The 17,216-nt window shown below is 35.3% G+C and overlaps 1 protein-coding gene across 14 annotated transcripts in view; it reads left to right on the top strand.

The window, feature by feature from the left end:
- tox2 (TOX high mobility group box family member 2) overlaps positions 1-17,216 on the top strand; it is a 187,821-nt gene that overhangs the window by 102,273 nt on the left and 68,332 nt on the right. For 10 of the 14 annotated variants that reach the window (XM_067373447.1, XM_067373449.1, XM_067373446.1 and 7 more), the window contains one exon: positions 13,839-13,898. In XM_067373447.1, the coding sequence (XP_067229548.1) occupies positions 13,839-13,898 (60 nt within the window). Of the gene's footprint in view, positions 1-10,387; positions 10,614-10,951; positions 11,220-13,838; positions 13,899-17,216 lie in introns of those variants that run through there. The other 4 variants (XM_067373452.1, XM_067373451.1, XM_067373455.1 and 1 more) reach the window with 4 other exon arrangements.

Below are 17,216 nucleotides of genomic sequence, written 5' to 3'. Positions count from 1 at the left end.
ACAGTCAAGTGTAACTACTTAGACTTACAAAACTTACAAGACTTGCACAATTGCATTTGGGGATATTGTTTTTTGTTTTTTTTTCTGTGCTTTGAGCCTGAGAAGAATTAATGTCTGTGAATTATTTCCAAAACTATAAACCAAAACATGTGCATTTTATATGCATTTGTTGAATACAGTGTAGTATTTGGATGCACGTGAACATACAGTCATTTTAGCATCGTCTTTATACATCATAGGCATCATTTTTATTTTGTGCACATGCAAATTGCAAAAATGTTTGCAGTGTTGCAACTGTTCACACACTCAAAAGTGACTCATGTTCAAAAGTGAACATGTTTGACTCAGAATTACCCAAGTTTCCTTTTTCACTTTCCGTTACTTGAAAGGACGTCTGTATTTAACAAAGTAAAACATGTCTGACTCACTGGAAAATCTCGAACTTCATGCGAGCGCCTGCCGCTTTTGTTTTCAATTGATCTACTCAGCACATTAACTGAAAATGTGAGACTGTGGAAATAAAATTGTTCCAAAACACTGACCGAATCCTCTGCAGTAGCTTTTCTTTTGGAATGATCTTCTCGTCGTCCTGCTCGGGTGAACACCGCCGTGTGCAATATTGTGGGCGGCTTCTTTTTAATTAGAAACGAGATGGTATTGATGTTCCAGAAAGCGCCATCGTAAATCATTTATCGGCGCTGAAGTGCTAACAAAGCAGCTCACGCTGACCGGTCGTACCTCATCTGATCCATTATCAGGGTTCCCACGGCCGTGAGAAAACATGGGAATATCAGGGAATTTTAAAATGGAATATGGTAAAGATGGGACCATGTGGTTTTCATGTTCACATGTCTTTGTACTTTGAGGTACTTTAAAACAATGTCATGGTATTGCCATCATGGTAGTGTTAAAAAATAACATTTACATTGCATATTTTTATGTTTATTATCATTATAGTATATATTTTATTATTTTAAATATTGCACAAAATAAGCACTTTTTGTAAGGGAAAAAAAATACTACAAAATGCATGGATATGCAATGGTTTTTAAGCATATGTGGTAATACTATGGTAATCTTTAACATAGAAATTATAAAATTCAGATTTCTTATTACTTTACCATGGTATTGCCTTAATGTAGTGTGTTGAGGAATAACATTTCCATGGCACATTTTTTGTAATTTTACTGTCAATATGTGTTTTATTATTTTTAAAAATGTAATATTTTAGTAACTATAAGCATGAACTAATAAAAAATAGCATAAAATGTATGCATATACAATGTTTTTTGAGCATGTGTGGTAATACTATGGTAATCTTTAACATAGAAATTATAAAATACAGATTTTTCTTTATTTTTATACTATTAATTTCCATGACTTCTCTAGGACAAAAAATCTGAATATATATATATATATAATGAAGAAAAAAAACATTATATATATATATATATATATATATATATATATATATATATATATATATATATATATATATATATATATATATATATATATAATATATAATATATAATATATATTATGTATGTATGTATGTATATTATATATATACATATATATATATACATATATTAATATATGTATTACACATACATAATATATTATATATATAAATAAAATAGCTGTAAAAAACAAAACAAATTTACACAGTAAAATACAGTTTTTCCATTGAAACAGTAATATACCATAAAACAATGCATTCTGGGTAATATTATTTATCGTTTTTGAGAGAGTAGCCTATAGGCCTCTTTTCTTAAAATGACAAATATGACCCAGAATGCATTGTTTTATGGTATATTACTGTTTCAGTGGAAAACAGTATTTTTAAATATTTTTACAGTTATGCAGTAATGATTAAAGCCTGGAATAAGTCATGGAATTTGGTCAAAGGTGTGGGAACCCTGAATTCTGGATTCTCATATCATCATAAAATCATAGAAAGTATAGTGATGTATAGGAATATTTAAACATATTTGGCGCGCGAGGGCCTGATGTATGTGCGCGCTTCATTATTCTGCAGTTAGTTAAAGTTCTTTCACAGTCTTTCATAAATAAAACAGAAAAAAATATCATATTTTTTTACAATGCCCAGAGTTCTGAGGAACGATCTAAAAAAAGACAGAGGAAAAAAAAAAATCTTTTTCTTTTTTGCTCAGTTTTCCGGATGCGTACATGCATTTACATATGAATGGTTTAAAATTATCTGCCTTTTATCAAGCGTCTCCTCAGCCGCCTTTTAAGAAGTCTAACCAAACCTTGGCATGAAGGTTGAGCTCAGAACAACCACTTTAACAGCTCTGAGAGGAAACGTGCCGTTTCTCCTCGGCCCCGTGCGTCAGGTGTTGCGGTGAGGGGAGGAGAACGAGGTTTTAGGCCTTTGTTCGGTATCTTTACATCTCGACACACAGGGTTCAGTTAAAAGTTGGTTCAGTTAAACATCCGCTCACTAGCTAAAATAACCCCCCCGCACATGCACACACCCACCCTCACCTTTCAGCTTCCTCTGGAGGTGAACGACACACACACACACACGGTTATTTTCAGAGAGTTTTATTGCTCTGAAACCAACAGTCTTTCTTTCTCTCACTGTGAGTCTCTTTCCCTCCTTTTTTCACATGGTGCCAGAGGAAAATGTTGTTGTTTCGGAGATTTGATGTATCATTTTTGTCTCAAATATTTCTCCTAAAATGCTTTTTATAATGCAAAACAGACCCAAATGAGTCAGTATAGCCATCATCAAGAGTAAAGAGCTATAAAACGAGTTTTCACAGCAGCTCAGATCATTTGATTAGAAATGTTTGCGTTCACATTGAGATCTATGACTTTAGATTGTGTATTTTTGGTGTCTGTACTGAAAAAGAAATTGGCGTAGGAACAATTTTCACTCAGAAACAGATAATTTCACAAATAATTGCAAGTAACATTGAATTAAACGTAAAATTTTCAGTTTTCTTACTCTCCATTTAATCTCATTGCTGTTTAGGAGAAACAATTGAGATGATTTTTCCTGCAGAAGCTTTTGCTCGTTCATGCATCAACTTTGATGTTTCTCCTAAAACTTTCATGACGAATAAGAGCCACAGTACGAGTGTTTATAGCAGCTCAGCTCATTTGATGAGAAATGTTTGAGTTCATATTGAGTTTTTTGGCTGAAGCAATTGAGATATTAACGAGATCTCATTAAGAGTTTTCGCAGTGGTTTCCCTCATTTGGTGGCATTTCATCTCTAAGCTAAACGTTAAACACACACAGCGAGGTGACGACACTAAACCGCCTGAAGACGACAGGATTACCCAAATGAGATCTTAAATTTTCCTCCTCTGCTAAATATGTGCTAATGTAATGTTTTGATGTTGGCTCGGCGTGAGCGTGTAATCCCGGGAACGGCGCCGCTGTCGTCTGGACCCGCAAACTCACAATATCAATTGATGCTAATTTGTGGGTGTTTTCAAATTGAGTTCTCATCTCGTTAATCCAGGACTATAATCTCATGTGATACAGATTTATGGGCGTCACAGAACTATAAACTGCTTTCAATGCATGATCGCTATTAAAACCCAAACGCCCACTTTTATTATATACTTTAAAGACAACATGAAATCTGATTGGAGCCGGCTTACTTACACTACTCCTAATATATTTATTGTGCATGATTCGTTAGTGCATGTTGTTTTTATTTTTATTTCAAAAAATATCTTATAACTTTTCAATGGCTCTTCCGCTGATTTCATGCATGTGCAGGCAAAAAATAATAGCCAAAAATGTCATACTGTAACATGTTTACAAGTCCCACCTGAATATTTGATTTTACTCAAGTATATTACAAATTTCTGTGAATATTATGTTGTGTTTGGTTTCCCTTATCGTATATATTTAAAGTGTCATATTTCCTAATATTATATTTCCATATTAATCATTTGAGAATTTCTAAGATCTATTTGGCCTTATTTAATTTTGTAAAAGTAATATATATATATATATACTCTGGTAACACAAATAGTTAGGTTTTTTATTTTATTAATTTTATAATAATTTATACAGAAATTATTGTTTTATGTGTGAATATTAATTAATATTAATAATATATTACAATTATAATGAATGTATTATTCATTTATTTATTTCTATATATTATTTATTTGTTGATCCAGTACTGTATATATATATATATATATATATATATATATATATATATATATATATATATATATATATATATATATGTGTATATATATAATATAATATTATTCATTTATTCATTTGTACATGTTGTTTTTTTGTTGATCCAGTACTGTGTGTATATATATATATATATATATATATATATATATATATATATATATATATGATATATGTATTTAAACAAAACCACACACACTAAAAATTTTAATTAGTAATAAAATATAAAATATTATTAAAAAATGGCATAAATGAATGTATTATTCATTTGTATATGTTGTTTATTTGTTGATCTAGTACTGTATAAAGAAATACTGTAAGTCGTAAAGGTCTTTGTATCTGAAATCTCACATCTAAAACAAGTTTTTTAGGCCTTTATTATTAAAGAAAGCTGTTGAGTTTTGGTCTGTGTGTGTTTAGGACACAAAGCCGTTTAAATGCGCCGCATAAAATGTGTTTCTTCTTACTTGAGCTTTAAAGAAGAATGAAATAAAGCCACACAATAACAGTCACAGCTGGAGGTCGTGAATTTGTTGTGGCTCTTTAAGACTCGTATATGATTAGGCAATCAGAGAACATGGAGGGCGTGGCTCTTTAGGCGTTACATTTCACAAATCTGCAGCGAAACGCATTTCTGTGTTGGTTTGTTTTCATATTAAATCGGTTGAGGAGGTTTCAACACTTCACGGTCAGACAGGAATAAACATTGAGTTTTTTATTTGAATACATTCCAGTCGTGGTCCATTTGTGATTCAAGTGTTTGTTATTAATGCTTTAATTTATCTGAATGTGTAAACATGTCCAATTATCGTAATTTACCGTGGTTTAGCGTTCACACAATCACCGTTGGCTTGTTTAATTGGGTTCTGCTGCGTGTGCATTTGTGTTTTTGTGCAATCATCAGATCCGTCGGCCATTTGTCACATCTGTACATTTAATTCTTCCTCATTTGTGAGACGCGGATCGTCTTCTTCTGCCACAAAGCTGACATATTCTTGCTTTCTGTTTTTCCTTTCTTTCTCCCTCTGCCTGATTTGGAGAGACTTGCATAGTCAATTACGCTGGAGTTTGAGAGATGGAGTGCGCTGGAGTTGCCATATTTTTGTATGATATTAATATTTCATAAGTGCCATTCTCAGCTGAATATCTAAGAGAGAGCGCCTATTAGATTCGGCACTGCCAGAATATTATTCATTCTCCGGAGAGGAGACGAGCACCGGTAGCTCCCGTCATTACCGCCGCTGTTCTCTGGGATTGTGAGCGCTGTTCTGGCAACAACTGGATTGTTTGAATTGTTCAGTCCAAGTTGGCCCGGACGAGCGCGCTGGATGCCAGATTACAGTAACTGAGACAGAATAAAAGGTCAGAAGCAAAGCAAGCTGACGTGTGAATTGGACTCTGGTGAACTGAATCGAATTGCATGTTTAATTAAGCAGTCGGGTTCGAGAGGTCGTGTTGCAACAGCTGTTTCACACCATAGTTGTGTGTTTTAACTGTATCGACCAATCAGCATCCAGAATGATTTGTAATTTGCATTCAAACTCAGATTTCTGATTGAATTTGTGGGCTGTTTAAAATGCTGATGCACATTCTGTATTAATGAACTATTGGCAAGGGTTGATGATTATTATTAGTAGTTTTACCTATTTAACAAACTTTTAACTCATATTATTGTTGCCATCATTTTTCAAAGCTCAAAGACACTCACATTTGTGCATTTTAAGTGATTTTACAATGGTTAAACTCCTCTTTGCAATGCTCATTGCATTATTGCATCATGTTTAAAAACTTAAAAAATACTGTTGGGTTCAAAAGTTCAAGGCTGCTTGTGAAAATGCTTCTATTTTGCGTTTTTCTAGTTGAAAATACTTGCATTTTGAGTCTGAAAAATAAACATGCATTTGGGAATGTCTCAAAACTGTAGCTACATCAACAAATGCTTATGATCAGAAAGATTTGAGATGATTTTAATTTAATTGAAAGAGAAAATCTGACTGTCAGTCACATGATCAATATCAATATGTCTATATATGAATAATCAAATGTTAGTAAATGAGTGGCATTGATAATGATAATGCAGCATCTTTTAATATTTATAACTTATATTGTGCATTTATACTTATAAAACCTAATGGTAGGTTTAATTCTATGATACTGATGAACTCATTTACTTACATCACACAGAAATAGTCCAGAATCATTGTAATATTTATTATTTCTAGTATATATTTATACTTATACAATGTTTATATTTCCGTAACATTTATATGTTTTCAACATGCTGAATCTGTTATTTAGGTTTAAATAAACCAATTTACTTAATTACTAATTTAATTAGTCACACAGAAATAGTCCAGAATCTTTTTAATATTTAATATTTAACTGAAAAAATATGATCAATAAGTCATGGCACTGAACTCAACAAAATAATTTAAGCAATTTCAACTTTTATAAGTTATACGAGATTCGACTCAATTTTTTTAAAAGTCAGATTAATATACTTTGTTGACATAACTTATACAGGCAGCAACTGATCAAGTTTTTAAGTTTAAATAGGGTATAAAAGTATATTTATACTTATAAAACCTTACATTATTAAATATTTTCCAAAATCCTAAAACTTAATTTCCAGGTTTAAAGGGGTCATGACATGAGAAATCAATGATCTTTTGACATATAAGAGGTCTTTGTACCATTAAAACATCCTGCAAGTTTCATAACTTAAAACGTCCTCCTCATTATAAACAGTATTTATTTAATTAAGCTCCAAAAACGGCTCGTTTGGATATTGCGGAATCTGATGTCACACAGGCAATACATTTGCATATGACCGCCTCCAGAGCATGACATCGACCAATAGTTATACATCATCACACCATAGGCCACGCCCATTGGCATTCAAGTGATTATCGGCTGACATTTGCCTACACTGGATGTGAGCGTCGCGTCTAAAGCAAAAAGAAGCCATTATAATGACTGATGCTGTCTACACTGATACAGTTTATAAATGTGCATTCAGTTTCTGAAGCCATTATAATCAGTGATGCTGTCTACACTGATACAGTACACAGATCAGTTCAGTTTCTGATTGTACTCCATGCGCTTGAGTCTGTCCACAACAGGACAAATGAAAGAGTGAAAGAACGTTTGCAGTTTAAATAGCTGGTTTGAGTCTCTGTACAGACTTCAGAAGGATCCCAGTGTCGGAAACAAGTGGATGGTTTATTTTAATGGCGTCCCGGATCGCGTCGGAGGATTATATGTTTGTTCGGAGCATTTTATTTTGTAAACAAGGCACAGTGTAATGGACAGTTTGCAAAGAAACTTTTGTTGAAGCAGTCGACTGTATTGGATTTGACAGCAGCTGCATCACAAACTGCAAGTAAATGATTTCGTAATGCTCTGTTGGTGAATGACGGATTTATATGGATAATATAAAACTATTTCAGACAGTGAATGGGCGTTTATACTGTTTCCCATGCAGTGATGTTAGCCAATCATAACAGTGACAAGCCTTAAAGGAGCCGTGCCTTAAAAACAGATAATTTCAGACAGAGGCTCAGAATGTTTTTGTTTTTGCATATATATGTTTTGTTTTTATTTTTGTGCTTTACTAACATTATAAATGAACCTATAAGCGAACATATTAAAATAATTATTTTAAAAATCCATGTCAAGACCCCTTTAAATGTACAAAATCCCAGATTTTCAGTGTGTTCTCAGACTTTTGGACCCATATGCATCAGTCAATCTCATAGTCAGATTTCTATAATGCAAACAACAAACTTACAGAACCAGTATTCATGTAGTCTGCAGCTTTCTCTGAAATTCAAATGCAAAAGAGGCTCTTTCTCTCTGCCATCTATCTATTAGTGCACTGTAAATATTACATGAGCTTTGGATATTACTTGCTTCGGCATGAGTGCATTTGTGTGTGTGTGTGTGTGTGTGTGTGACTATATTATTTTATTGCAGCATTCCTTGTTTATTGCTACGGCACATGACCTACTTCCAGCCTTCCGTACTCAGCACGAATCACTCCGACGTGCCCTCCATCTCAACGGCCGTCCCCGCAGAACAATTACACGGCAAAAGGGGCCCAAATGGAGATGTTTGTACTAAATAACACGTGTGTAATTAAGCACTAATGAGCTCTTGTCACTGCCGAATGTGCAATTAGATGGGTAATAGAAAAGCCTGGCGTGGCAGATGTGCCGAGAGAGAGCAAATACTGATATACTAGTCATACTAGTCCTGTAGTATGAATACGGAGCACACTATGCTAATGCTCCACATGCATTGGATGACATTTGTCAAAATGTGCAGTATACATTGCTGCATGAGATACTGTGTCCCACAATGCAATGCGCTTGACCTTCCATTTTCAGACGTGAAATCAATCACAATCACTTTCTTGACTCCTTATTTTATCCTATTTTGTGTGAACCTAGTCATGTGACAACAATGAAGCATGTTTGCATTGTTTATTGTGTATGCTATTAGATGCAAAAGATTTATTGTCATCGGCACTTTAGTACAATGAAAGTCTTATTTTGTTCAAGAAAGAAGAGGCTCACAAGAAACAATAAAATACAGACACTAAATATAAGAGACAATAGCCAGTAAGAATAATACACAATAGGGTCAATACACATATGAATAAGAAGAAACAACATGCAATAAGAACAATAAAAAAACAATATCACTGTATAAAAATAAGTCTTTATGCAGGGCAGATATTATTTTGGAAACGAATATATATATTTCACTGATTCTCAGTATGTTTTGAACTATATATACACACACACACACACACACACACACACACACACACACACACACACACTCACAGGTGTTCAGCTCTGTGTTTGTATTTGTGGCTCTTTCTACAGGAACTGGCCTTAAACGGAAGGGTGTGATATAATATGAGCTGTTTTAATAGAGTTAAAGACATCTGAGAAGCGCTTTATACAAACATACTCGATGCGGTGTCTGTCTTAAATGAAAATTCACCATGATGGATACCAGAATCGGCAATCGGAAGATCTTAAATATGAACTCAAACATTCTCCTGAGCAACTACTGACTGATTAAATGTTCTTCTGGGTAGTGAAACTATTGAATTGTGAAGAATTAAATGCTGTTGCTCACAACGGCTGCATTTATTTGATTAAAAATACAGTAAAATTGTGAAATATTTTTACAATTCAAAAAAGCTGTTTTCTATGTGAATATATTTTAAAGTGTAATTTATTCCTTTGATCAAAGCTGAATTTATTTGATCAAAAATACAGTAAAAATCACAAAATATTTTTACAATGTAAAACAGATGTTTTCTATGTGAATATATAGTAAAGTGTAATTTATTCCTGTGATCAAACCTGAATTTATTTGATCAAAAATACAGTAAAAATCACAAAATATTTTTACAATGTAAAATAGCTGTTTTCTATGTGAATATATAGTAAAGTGTAATTTATTCCTGTGATCAAAGATGGATTTTCAGCATCATTACTCCAGTCTTCAGTGTCACATGATCCTTCAGAAATCATTCTAATATGATGATTTGCTGCTCAAGAAACATTTATGATTATCATCAAATTTGAAAACAGTCGTCTTTGAGGAATAGAAAGTTTAAATTTACTGCATCCCTGCTAAATACAAGTATTAATTTCTTTAAAAAAAATTAAATAAAATCTTATTGACCCCAAACTTTTGAGCGCAAGTGTATATATATTTCTGTGCACACGTGTCTGAATGTAATAAAATCTCCAGATAAGGGGGAAAATCTTTTAATCTTCCATTATAACTTCACACCACCCCCACACACTCTCTCTCTCTCTCTCTCACTCACACACACACACACACACACATGTGCACACAAACACACTGTGAAAGGGTGTAATTTGTGAAGATGTCTATAGTGCGTTTGGATATATTTGCATTTTAATTAGAAGAGTTGGGGGGTGGAGATATCCTAGTGCATTTCCAGAAGAAGACGATAAACAAAACTATCAGTGCTGCCTTTAGTAATGTGTGTGTGTGTGTGTGTGTGCAATGCGATGCAATGCTACAATACTGTATTATTGATGCTGCAGTTTGCTGTATAGAATATATAAATGCATGATGAATGTTTAGCACACACACACACACACACACACACACTCATATACATATAATGTGCGTGTGGGGGTGGGAGGTGTTCGCATTAGAAATGCTCTACGACCCCCATCAGCTGTTTGACGGGTTTGTCATTATGCATGATGTCGGATGGCAGTATAATATCACATTTCTCTGGGAGGAGAGAGATGGATGAGGACGCCCTGAAAGAGAGAAGCTCGCTGATTCTCTAGTGTTGGTTTTCTCTGTTGCATTTACCTGCTGAGGACATGCAATGCATGATGTGAAACATTGTGGGCAACGTGGGCCTTTTGTTATTTAGTAGAGATGCACTAATTTGCAATGCTTAGATTTTATGAAATCTGATACTGTTTGTTCAGTGATATATTGTGCATGCTATACATACTATCTACTTTTCAAATCTAGCCGTTGAGTTTTCTAGTATCATATTGATTTGTGTGGTTTTAGCAAACACCACATTGACGCACTGCCTGTTTGCGTGATTATATTTTGTTTTGGTTTGTTTGTCTTATAAGTGTTGCGTAAATATGAGCGTTGCTTGGTTGTTGTTTTGTCTACGAGTGATTATGAAGAAATTACGAAGTAATGAGTCGTTTATTTCTTCAGTCATAATATGCAAGGCTTTGATTAAAATAAAAAAATAGCCTTTTTATAGATTTTATATTGTACGTTTTGCTCTTATATTTGACAGCTGTCAGAGCTTATGTTGTGTTTCTCTTTTGTGACAGTGTTCGGTGACTGCGGTCGTCCTGCTCTTGCATCCTCGTATGTGTTTAAAACTAAAGTTATGAGTTATTCACCTCAGAATCATGATAGCAGGAGCGACGTGTTTGTTCTCAACCTTTCAATCTGAGGACACAAGCTGCAGGGCAATTGTGGTCGGTTTTAAAATTCTCTCTTTCGAGCTGTCATATCCTTCCTTTCACACCGCTCCATCATTTCAGAACCAGGACAGTTTTTCTATCTCGTTTTCACCTGTTCAGTCTGTCAGAAGAAAAAGTTGTTTGCAAATGAAATATCAGCATATGAGGAGATTTGATTCCAGTAGAGTTTGACTACTTGCTAAGATAACAATGTGATCCTTAATAATGTGTGTGTGTGTGTGTCCATATGTAGATTTTATATGTGTGCTAATAACTGATATGATGGTTGATATTATAAGTCTATGATGGCCCATAACCAATATCATGGCCAATATTATTAATACATGGTGGTCAAAATCCAATATGATGGCCGATGTTTTGCCCTCTAAGACTCAATAAGATTCCAGTGAAAAGAAATTTGTATGCGCACACAGCCAATCAGAAGAGCATGTGGGCGGAGTCTCTCTGCAAACGCACTGCACTCGCAACCAAATCAATCCAAAATCACAGCCAATGAGAAGAGGGTGTGGGCGGAGTCTCTCTGCAAGCGCACTGCACTCACAAACAAATCAATCCAAAATTACAGCCAATCGGAAGAGTGTGTGGGCGGAGTCTCTTTGCAAGCGCACTGCACTCGCAAACAAATCAATCCAAAATTACAGCCAATCGGAAGAGTGTGTGGGCGGAGTCTCTTTGCAAGCGCACTGCACTCGCAAACAAATCAATCCAAAATTACAGCCAATCGGAAGAGTGTGTGGGCGGAGTCTCTCTGCAAGCGCACTGCACTCGCAAACAAATCAATCCAAAATTACAGCCAATCGGAAGAGTGTGTGGGCGGAGTCTCTTTGCAAGCGCACTGGACTCGCAACCAAATCAATCCAAAATCACAGCCAATCAGAAAAGCATGTGGGCGGAGTCTCTTTGCAAGCGCACTGGACTCGCAACAAATTCAATCCAAAATCACAGCCAATCGGAAGAGTGTGTGGGCGGAGTCTCTTTGCAAGCGCAATGGACTCGCAACCAAATCAATGCAAAATTACAGCCAATCGGAAGAGTGTGTGGGCGGAGTCTCTTTGCAAGCGCACTGGACTCGCAACAAATTCAATCCAAAATCACAGCCAATCGGAAGAGTGTGTGGGCGAAGTCTCTTTGCAAGCGCACTGGACTCGCAACCAAATCAATCCAAAATCACAGCCAATCGGAAGAGTGTGTGGGCGGAGTCTCTTTGCAAGCGCACTGGACTCGCAAACAAATCAAACCAAAATTACAGCCAATCAGAAGAGCGTGTGGGCGGAGTCTCTTTGCAAACGCACTGCACTCGCAAACAAATCAATCCAAAATTACAGCCAATCAGAAGAGCATGTTGGCGGAGTCTCTTTGCAAGCGCACTGGACTCGCAACCAAATCAATCCAAAATTACAGCCAATCGGAAGAGCTTGTGGGCGGAGTCTCTCTGCAAGCGCACTGGACTCGCAACCAAATCAATCCAAAGTTACAGCCAATCAGAAGAGCATTTGGGCGGAGTCTCTCTGCAAGCGCACTGGACTCGCAACCAAATCAATCCAAAATCACAGCCAATCGGAAGAGCATGTGGGCGGAGTTTTTTTGCAAGCGCACTGGACTCGCAACCAAATCAATCCAAAATTACAGCCAATCGGAAGAGCTTGTGGGCGGAGTCTCTCTGCAAGCGCACTGCACTCGCAACCAAATCATTCCAAAATCACAGCCAATCGGAAGAGCATGTGGGCGGAGTTTTTTTGCAAGCGCACTGGACTCGCAACCAAATCAATCCAAAATTACAGCCAATCGGAAGAGCTTGTGGGCGGAGTCTCTCTGCAAGCGCACTGGACTCGCAACCAAATCAATCCAAAATCACAGCCAATCGGAAGAGTGTGTGGGCGGAGTCTCTTTGCAAGCGCACTGGACTCGCAACCAAAACATTCCAAAATAACAGCCAATCAGAAGAGTGTGTGGGCGGAGTTTCTTTGCAAGTGCACTGCACTGGCGACCAAATCAATCAAAATTCACAGCCAATCAGAAGAGTGTGTGGGCGGAGTCTCTTTGCAAGTGCACTGGACTCGCAAACAAATCAATCCAAAATCACAGCCAATCGGAAGAGTGTGTGGGCGGAGTCTCTTTGCAAGCGCACTGGACTCGCAACCAAAACATTCCAAAATAACAGCCAATCAGAAGAGTGTGTGGGCGGAGTTTCTGCACTGCACTCGCAATGAAATGGACAACAACATATTTAAATCAATAAATAGTACTCAATTTTAACATTATTAAAAATACATACTGAGTGACCGAAACAATGGTCCAGCCGCGTCCCATCATGCCTGGTTAAGACAGCGTTATTAAACTAAAGCTCTAATTTAGAATGGCAAAGGAATGTTACTTGCTTTAGAACTGAACTTGCAAAAGAAGCAGAACATGCCCTAAAATGCTGTCTAGGTAGGCAGCACAGTAGGGTTTGGCAGTGGGATACTGTCTTTCTCTCTCTGTGTCTCTGTGACGGTTTTGATGGAATTGTTCTTTCCCTTTTTTCCACGTTCTGTCTGATATGCAAATCATTTTCCTTTATCTCAGCTGTCTGACCAATCAAACTTTAATCTTCTTCTCTCCATCTGCCCACAGTTTGATGGTGACAACATGTACATGAGTGAGAACAACCAAGAGTTCCTCTCCCCGAGTCAGGTAAGATTCAAAACCCTCAAACCTGATGTTTGAAAGCCTGGATTTACAGCTTTTTGTTCATTTTTAGTTCTTCATATTAATCTTTTCCATTGTTTTCGATCAGATAACACAGGAAATGGCTTTTTGTTGAGTTTTGATTTTCATGTGGCTTCGAGATGAACAATATTAACAGTTTGACGTCTTTCTGAAACGCAGGATCCGGATATACTCATGAGACGAGGAACAAACGTGAAACTAGTCTAATGACATGCTCTTTAGGACTATTAATGGCCAAATCATAGTGAATATATTCTGATACTATATATCGTTCGGTCGCAGTTCTGTGGGATAAACTTGAAGAGGATCTGATAAACCTCTCTCGCTCTCTCTCTCCTTTCGTCTTGGTTTGTTTACTCTGAGACTCATATTTGACATCTGTCTGCGTATCTACTTCGCTTGACCAGGTTTAGGCAGTTCAGACTGATTTTGCCTTTAACGCTGTAATGTTACACAAACACACACACACACACACTGACTGACCACAGACCAAAGCCAGACAAACAACCCCAACTAGCTGAAAATGTCTTTCTGCTTTATTAACAGCGTCTCTTTCGTTTCAATCTCATTGGCCTTTAAGTGTGAGTCTTTTTTTCAAAACACTCTGGCAGGATTTTTTATTGTTTCTTTTAGTGTTCATTTAGATGTACATCATCATTTCTGTGAGTTATTGAAGAATCTCTGACCTTAAATTAGATCCTCCTGGATTTTCATGAGAGGTTTTTAATATATTTACCACAGAGTCAAGATTGTAAAGTCTATTTTTGGTCATTCATTGCAAAAAACAGCTTGACAAGATTGAATTAATTAACTTGTATATGAAATCCTATCAACTTGACATTCACTGGTTTTATTATTATATTTGTGTGTTCTTTTTTTAATTGCTTTATTATTATATTAAAAAGGTTTAATAACAAACTGACAAAAGAAGGAGCTAACCGCTGTGGTTCACGGCTTGTTTTACTTTATAATGTATTTCAGAGTCTGTATCTCACAAACATCCTAGTGCTGTTTGTTTATGTATATTTGTATGTATGCAATTAACCCTTCACCTGGAGTTTGATTGACAGGCGATCTGACCAATTATAATGACAAATCCACCGTTTTGTCTGACAAATAAACCAGACAGGAGAGTTAGTAGATTAACGTTGGTGTATTTGAAGTTGAAAAATTGTGTGATTTGACGTCTTTTCGCGGTTTAAACAACATTCCTTCTGATGTTCATTCACGTTTATTTCATGCTATAACTAGTAGTAAAGAGATGAGCTGTTGAAAATGACAAAATCTGAAAGCTGAAACTTTGTTTCATACCAAATGTAACCTGCTCTGTCTTGTTTGTTGGCCCCTTGCCCTCTTTGCTCATGGATTATCAGACATAGCAACAGTAACTAAGGGGGAAGCGGGTTTTCGCGAAAGGTCAATTGGGTTCAAAAGTTTGAGAGATTTAATATTTTAGATTTTTTTATCATTTAAACTTCAAAATTAAGAAGAAACATTCTGATATAAAATGAATATATTAAATATATATATATATATATATATATATATATATATATATATATACATATATATATATATACATATATATATATATGTATATATACATATATATATATATATATATATATATATATATATATATATATATATATATATATATATATATATATATATATATATTGTATTATTATATTTTTGTATATAATAATACAAATATTATAGAAATATAAATATTGTAAGGATTTATAGTTTATATTTATAAATATATATATTTCAATGTGACTAATCAAATGTAATTAAATAAATTTAATTAAACCTAGAAATAAACAAACTTTTAGGATTTTAAGAAAAAAGAATATTGTAGAAATATGAAGTATTAACATGTACTATACATTTTAAATGTTAAAAGATTCTGCATGATTTCTTATAAAATGTAAGTAATGAGTTAGTTTATCCCTAGAAAAAAAACTTTTAGGATTTTAAGAAATATAAATATTATAGAAATATAAATATTATAAGGTCTTACAAGTATAAATATACGATATAAACATTAAATGACTCTAGATTATATCAAATGCAAATAAATGAGTTTAAACCATTTAAACCTAAAAATAAACAAATATTAGGTTAATTATTATATATAAATATTATAAGGTTTTATAAGTATATAAACACTTTACAATAAGGTTTAATTTGTTAAATGTAGTTAATGTTAGTTCATTTAATGCATTAATGAACGTTAACAAATGAGACACTCATTTTGATTAGTCACATATAGACATATTGATATTGATCATGTGATCATCTCCTTCCATTGATGCTCAAGATGCTGTTTGGAATCATGTTGGAGAAAATTATCATCAGATTTTGTTCATTAATCTGACAATATAATTCATGATGACAAAATGTGGATTCAATTATGCAGAATGCTCTCAGATCCCACTGTACATGTGAAGATCAGGAGAGGCCGTTTGATCTTTCTTTCATTCCGTTGTTACTTTGTAACTGATTCCATTTGAAAAAGGTTCCATTGAAAATGAATGTCATGGAAACAGGTCTGATCCTGATCCAGCCCCCCCCCTGAATTACCACACACAAGGCCAGTCCATCACACACTCGTTTCGGTCTCAGATCAGGCGCCGCGTCGTTCCCAGGAGTCTTCACATTTACGTTGACTGAGCTGTCCTCCTGCGACCTTTGACCCCGTCTGATTGTAGGGGAGAGATCGTCTCCGCTTGGCCCCTAACGAGCCCTCTGTGTGTTCAGGGTCACGGAGGATCGCCACGGTAACCACCGCGAACAAAAGAGTCTGGAGTCCGCCGAGGGTTGACCTCCAGCCAACTCAAACGATCGATAGCGGCTGAACAAGAGCGGAAAAAAAAAAACAAGTGAGAGAGAGACAGGAGAGAGTTGAATGGAACTGAGAATGAGAGAGACAGACAGATACAGGGAAAGAATTGATTACGAAGAGAAAACATCAATGCTCCTTCCGTCTGTGTGATGTTCTGCTGAATTTCCATCGCTTTTTCATGAGCGAATTCCAATGCAAGAGTAGAAGCAATAGTTTATATACTTTTAAGCAATATAGAAGGAATTTTTCACCCCAAAATTAAACTTCTGTCTCTTTATTTACTTACTCTCATGTACTCTCATCTCTTCATCACAGCACCTGTTAGTGGGTGGGATACAGTTGTGGCCAGAATTATTAGACCCCTTCATAAATATGATCAAAGATGACTCTAAAAATAAATCTGCATTGTTTATCCTTTTGATCTTTAATTT

The sequence above is a fragment of the Chanodichthys erythropterus genome, chromosome 21, assembly GCF_024489055.1.
Source record: "Chanodichthys erythropterus isolate Z2021 chromosome 21, ASM2448905v1, whole genome shotgun sequence".
Lineage (NCBI taxonomy): Eukaryota > Metazoa > Chordata > Actinopteri > Cypriniformes > Xenocyprididae > Chanodichthys > Chanodichthys erythropterus.
The sequence above is the reverse complement of the archived record's forward strand: the minus strand, read 5'-3'. Positions and strand labels throughout refer to the sequence as shown.